The sequence below is a fragment of the Arachis duranensis genome, chromosome 10 (assembly GCF_000817695.3).
Source record: "Arachis duranensis cultivar V14167 chromosome 10, aradu.V14167.gnm2.J7QH, whole genome shotgun sequence".
NCBI classification, from domain to species: Eukaryota; Viridiplantae; Streptophyta; class Magnoliopsida; order Fabales; family Fabaceae; genus Arachis; species Arachis duranensis.
This window is the reverse complement of record NC_029781.3, coordinates 91,148,063-91,154,634: the sequence shown is the minus strand read 5'-3', so window position 1 is coordinate 91,154,634 and position 6,572 is coordinate 91,148,063. Positions and strand designations below refer to the sequence as shown.

Below are 6,572 nucleotides of genomic sequence, written 5' to 3'. Positions count from 1 at the left end.
GTATTTATGCTGGATCTTGCATTAAGCAGTTGTCTTCACTAGTAAATCCTCTCGTTCTATTCTATCATTAATTAATTAACTATGAATTAATTTTATTTTAGTCCAATGATTTATAAAAAAAAAGTTATTTGGGCTAGGCCTCAATGTCAAGTAAGCCATGCATATACATTAATAAAAAATTGGTCGTCTTAGTTCTTAGACAGAAATATATTTTAATTATTGATAATTAGACTGATTTACAATATTTATGTTTTATGAAAAAGAAAATATGAACCAACATTATTATTTGGGTATTTCACATAAATAAATCAATATTGATCCATATTATGTAGATCACCAAAAACAAAAAACTTAATGTGAATCACCCCAATTACATCTCTATGCAAATCGAAACAAATAGACTAGATTTACGTCTCTACATAAATCGAAATAGGGGTGTTCAATTTATACATTTTTCCATGCTTTCCTAGTAAATCTAATGAGACTGTTTCGATTATACATGCATGCATGGTATCCTACTAAATCTAAACACACAGTTTCGATTTAGCTTTCGATTCCCCATAGTAATTCAAAACAAACTGTTTTGATTTATGCACGCTGGAAAGCCCATAATAATTCGGCTCTCCTTATCTCGAATTACCCAAGGTTTTGTGCTCATTGTAATTTGAATGAGCTTAATTAGATTTACTAGGAGGATCCCTATAAATAGAGTTTGAATTGGACTCATTCAAACCACATTCCAAAACGTGCCCCACCAAATCCTCAGCCCAGATACTCCAACGTTTGAAAAATACGTGATGGGGGATAATCCGGACCGTCTTTATTGTTTGGACAGAGTTGCCCATATTGCTGGTGCTATCGATTAAGAGGTTAGTGTATACATTTTTTTCAAAAATAGTATTAAATATTTTACGATAATGTTATTTTGTCTCTTTTAATGATGGTCATTATTACAATTGTTAAACTAGATAGAGTGGTTAGATTAGTGGCTTAATAATCTATAGAGGTTTGACCAAGCAAGTTCTAATTTGGACAGTCATTACAAATAAGTAGAAGAACATGAGTAATGAAGATAATATATAGTAAAACTTAGTTAGAGTAAGGCTAGTCAATGGAATCGATGTTGTGAATTGGGTTGTTGGTAAAAATGTTTTATAATTATTAAACTTATTTTTATTAGGCCCAGTTTGATGAATAGATAAATTTATTTTGTGTTTATACTTGTTACATTATTTGGTTGTGTTTATGGTATTATTTAGATTGAGAGATGCATTAGTTGATATTGTTATGTAAATATATTTTGATGTGGTCGTAAGAGACAATTTATTATGTTGTTTATACAGCCTCACCGATGTATCGGTAGCATGAGACGATAGCAGGGTATGTGCTTGGATGAGAGGATCGTTCTGTATTTGCAGATGGCCAGTTTATACTATCTTACGAGGTTGAACGAGACTTGGTTTAAGTTGGACGAGCCGTTGGTAAGTGCATTCATGGAAAGATGGTGTCTGGAGACGCACATGTTTCATATACCGACTACCGTTCAAGGAGTGCACGATTACACTGCAGGACGTGGCGTACTAGTTAGGGCTCCCGATCGATGGACAGTACGTCAGTGGATGCCTGACAGAGTTTGATCGATACATCGAGAGCAGTCACCAGCTTGGTGTGGTTCCAGGATCTGCTGGGTGTATTGCCTCCTGCAAACTGCATCGACAAGTTTACGGTGAGATACAGTTGGAGGGGTCGGGTATGACTGTGGGTCCATCGTACGGTGGGTAAAAACCCTTTAGGATCGGAGGGAAAATTCCCATCCGATACACATTGAACATCAAGCCAAGGTGATATACCTCATGCACATAGGGCTACCAAGTCAAACGTGAAAACGCACAACAAGCTAAGCCATGAGAGCATAGATAATGAAGTTATGCCTTGAGTGACACTCTGTAACTACCAAGTGAGAACAACCCAGTCGGTGTGGTCTCAGCGACAGTGAACTATGAATTATCCTTGTCATACAAAGTCATCGTGAAAAAACCGAAACACCTTCAAATTTGCCTTTATCACCTTCATCAGATGCTGATTAAACTGTTGTCCGGTTCCTAACTGGGCCTCTGCCCCTCTTCCATTGCAAACAAATATCTCAGCCAACCTCCTGTACGTAGACATCACCAGAGAACAAACTAGAAGGTTCCTCACTCCCTTTAGTATCGAATTCACACACTCAGAGATATTTTTTGTCATATGTCTGAATCTCGTCCCCTCATCCCGATGTTGAGTCCACAGCGCATAGTCAATTCTATTAGCCCAATCACACATGGCAGGATCTTCGAAACAGAAAATATTAAACCAGTAGTCAAATTCAACCTCAGTCTTGGTATAAGTCGCGTTCACCAGAAGCCTTCGTGCATCCTTGCCGTTAAAGGTCAGGGTAAAATTGGCAGTCACATGTCGAATACAGAATGCACGGTAGGTAGTAAGTGGTACCCAACCTTCGTCGGGAGCCTCCAGTGCAGCCTTGATACCGTTGTGCCGATCCGATATCACTAGAATACCCGGCTGCAGAGTTATGTTCTGGCGGAGGTGGGATAGAAAAAATGACCACGATTCAACATTGTCACGCTCCACAAGTGCAAATGCAACAGGCAAGATGTTGGAATTTTCATCCTGAGCAATCGCAACGAGCAATGTTCCCCCGTATTTTCCGTACAAGTGGGTCCTGTCAATACTGACCAACGGCTTGCAATGTCGGAAGGCCTCAATACATGGTGGGAATGTCCAAAAAAGTCGGTGGAAGTAGGCATGCGACTAATCCACTTGCCCAACCACTCGCACAAGACTTGTCCTTAGCACTGCTACCCGACATCGTCATCTGGACACCTAGTAACCATCGTGGCAACTCGTTGTATGACTCATTCCAATCTCCGTAAATCCGTGGCACGGCCTTCTGCTTAGCCAACCACACCCTCTTGTAAGTCGGTCTAAAACCAAAATGTGCCTTTGTTGCATTCAGAAGTACCTTGATAAACACGAAAACATCAACTCTAACCATTGGCAGTATGAAAGCCGAGATCACATGATAATCAAGACTCTTGTGATCACTTTATATTGACGTTGCTAGACAAGTATGAGGTCCATTGTACTGCTACACAGCCCAAATACCTCTGCGCTGGAGGAGACTGATCTGAATCAACCATGCGCACCCATTGCCAAATTCCTTACACTTCCCATCGTACTAGCGATAATCAGACTCCACCATTTTGTACTGAACTCCGCGTCGGATGCTATAAGTCTTCATACTTAATACGGCCTCCTCTTTATCCTGAAACTGGTGACCAACCTAAAACTTCACTATTCCTCTGGCATCTCGTGTGTCTCTGGCACCATATCCAACAAGTTTTCCAGGAACCCCTGTTGTCCCTTGGCATCCAAGTCCAAATTTAAAAAGTGCAAGGGATACTGCTGAGTACCTGAACTAGACACTCCACCACCCCCAACTGGATTACTTCTTGCTTCGTCATCACCACTATCATCGGCAATCATGTTCGGATCCACATCCTTATCATCATCCCACAGTACATCGTCTATACCATCCGGTGCTCAACCTTGTAATGAAACTGGTGTCATATCAGTAATACCTACTTCTCTGTCACCACTGCGGTTTAGACCAGCTGGGAAGGACGGGAGGGCAACCAACATTGCCTCAGGCGCAATCACAGGCATGGATGAGGAGGCACCACTAGGCCTCGAACTAGAACAGGCTACCGTCGCTGGAGCTTGGGGATTCTGGTTCGAACCGCCTGAGCTGGAGACCACATCTACAAGCTTGGCCAATGGCTCAGGGGTCCTCACCTCAAAAAATTACCGACGACAATTGAATAAAACTTTCAAATCTTCGTGACTCCTTGTGACGAACGAATCGTACTTCACGTCATCCTGCAAAACTGAAATCGGAATTCTATAGAATAATTTCTCAACCCGTTTTACACCTTGCAAACCCAGTTTTTGGATTATAGAATTCATGAACTCAGTGAAAATCGTTGAAGCTTTCAAAAAAATACTAAGGGGATCCTTATCAGTAAACTTAATTCCAGAACATGTTTTTTCTTAATCGACCCCCTATAGTGCACTAGTACTAGAAAACTATCCTTACTAGCCATTGTGTTTTACTCTCATACAGAATTGACGTTCATATCATATTTATATAGGTTTGCTTCACAGTAAATCTAATCAGTCTAATTTGAATTATATAAGGACAATATCATGGTGTAAATCTAAACAGGTTGTTTCGAATTACTATGGGCTCACGTGCAAGCCTAAATCGAAACAGTGTATTTAGATTTAGTAGAATACCATGCATGCATGTATAAATCGAAACAACCTCATTAGATTTACTAAGAAAGCATGGAAAAAAGTATAAACCGAACACTCCTGTTTCGATTTTTGTAAAGACGTAAATCTAGTTTATCTATTTCGATTTTGCATAGAGATATAATTAGGGTGATTCACATCACGTTTTTCATTTTGGGTGATCCACATAATATTGGATCAATATTAGTTTATTTATGTGAATTACTCTTATTACTTTCCTCGACCCCAAGTTATGTGCAAAACAGGAATTCTATCTGATTTTAACAGGTCTTTAAATTTGTATAAATTTTGATTAAAATTTAAAAATTTTAAATGATTCAATCTTAGAAAATAATTTAAGGATAAAAATATTTTATATTTATAATTATTTAGATATTATGTTTTTTAAAAATATAAAATTTGTAATATACATTCATTATGTTTAGAAATAATTATCTAGATGTGAAAATTTTATAGATAAGTAACATAATATTGTATTAGATAAATTTTAATAGGTTTAATAATTTTGTTAGTCTATAAAATTTTACTAAATTTGTAACTAGATTTCTATATTTTTTATCTTTTTAATATAATTGAGTCTTGAATTTATTTTTAATTTTGTAATTAAGTTTTTTTAATGTGAAAAATATATCTAAATATAAAATTAAAAATAGTATAGAAATCTAATTAAATAAAAAAATTATAGAAATTTAATTACAAATTTAATAAAATTACAAAAATAATAAAATAATTAAACTATTTTAATATTACATCATAAAATTACTTATATAAATAAATATAAAAATAATTCTATCTCTAACATATTATATTATTTTTGTGAATAAATTTTTAAGTAAATAAATAAATAAAATATTTATTATTACATATCAATGTAAAATTGCAGGAGTGACGGTGTGAAGAAATTTGTTTTTATTTCATAATTTACTTTGTTTAAAGTTCTGTATGCAAGAGGTCTACATATAATTTTTTATTATTTTATAGCCTCTTCAACGAATAAATAGTCAAATTAATTTTTAAAAGATCACACGATCTTTAAATTAGTTTTCGAATAAATTTTTAATCAAATTCGTTCCTCACAAATTTAAAGATAGTCACCTTGATTTTTCTGCCAATTCTATAACTAACAGTATCATCACTTATTTCATGTATGAATATCCACTCTACTATATATATACAGAATATGATTATTATTAAAATTGTATACACGGTTCATCTGCCTCAAACACCTCTCAACAGAATAATCCCCAAACTTATCGCAAGTAATCCACAAAACTTGCATCCAACAAAATATATTAAAAGTGACCACCTATGATCACCAACACCAAGGTGAATGGGTGATAATTCTCAATCATCTCTTCGTAACGATCCACAATAACTCCCCAAATAGTCATGTAAGTAGTAACTATTCTTAGAGTACATTTTTTCACCCAAATATCCTGTTATACGGAGCTTGTTCTGAGTGATAAAATTTAGAAAATTATAGAGTATTATTGGAGCCACTTTTTGCACCGTTGGTCCCAATTGGTGATTTTAGGCCTAATGTGTATGGTGTGTTTGCGGATTACTTCGTCGTTGCTGGATGGCTCATCAACGAGGATCGTGGAGATATCGAAGGTGACGTAGTGATGGTGATGATTTCTTCTGAGTATTGTTATTTTTTGAAGACGCAGCCGTGTGAGTTGAAGTAGTGGCTAAGATTATTGAAGCCTTGTTGAGGGGTTTTGAACTTGCCAGTGCCAATAGTGCCGTGAAGGACAATGACGGTAAGGAAAAAAGCATAGGAATGTGAACGACGCTATGGTGGAAGGCACGACAGATCTGACGGATCCGGTGGGAGGGGTTTTTTTTCTTACTGAGAGTGAAGAGAAGTGTGTGTAGTTAAAGTGGGAGTAAGTAATGGGTTGTCAAAGATATAAAATGACGTCATTTCATATGGTGACATGAATATTAACATGTCACGTTAATTTTTGTTAATGGCGTTAGTAAAAAATTAATAAAAAGATTAATGTGATTAATTTAAAATTTTTTAAAGATAAATTTAATTAAAAAGTTATTTAAAAATTAATTTAAAAATTACGTGATCTTTTTAAAAATTAATTTGATCATTTACTCTCTTTTCGACTGCAATTTTGGAAAGCATTGATCACATGCATATCGAAGGTCATGCACCTGCTGCATAATGTTAAGATTATGGTGGCAAA

The 6,572-nt window shown here is 35.8% G+C and overlaps 1 protein-coding gene across 1 annotated transcript; it reads right to left on the bottom strand.

Moving 5' to 3' along the window:
- Window positions 1-2,013: 2,013 nt before the first annotated feature.
- LOC107470823 (uncharacterized) lies at window positions 2,014-3,543 on the bottom strand. The gene is made up of 3 exons (XM_016090249.1): window positions 3,385-3,543; window positions 2,822-3,019; window positions 2,014-2,739 (listed from the first exon to the last, which is right to left on the bottom strand). The coding sequence occupies exons 1-3, from the start codon at window positions 3,541-3,543 to the stop codon at window positions 2,014-2,016; spliced, it is 1,083 nt and encodes a 360-aa protein (XP_015945735.1).
- Window positions 3,544-6,572: the final 3,029 nt, after the last annotated feature.

Excerpts from the sequence above, each read along its gene's own strand:
- LOC107470823 (XM_016090249.1), bottom strand. The coding sequence starts at position 3,543 with ATGATTGCCGATGATAGTGGTGATGACGAAGCAAGAAGTAATCCAGTT. Across the intron at positions 3,020-3,384 it reads TGGAAAACTTGTTGGATATG|GTACTTCTGAATGCAACAAA; the intron begins GTGCCAGAGACA and ends GTGTTTATCAAG. Across the intron at positions 2,740-2,821 it reads AGTCTTGTGCGAGTGGTTGG|CCGTTGGTCAGTATTGACAG; the intron begins GCAAGTGGATTA and ends CGACATTGCAAG.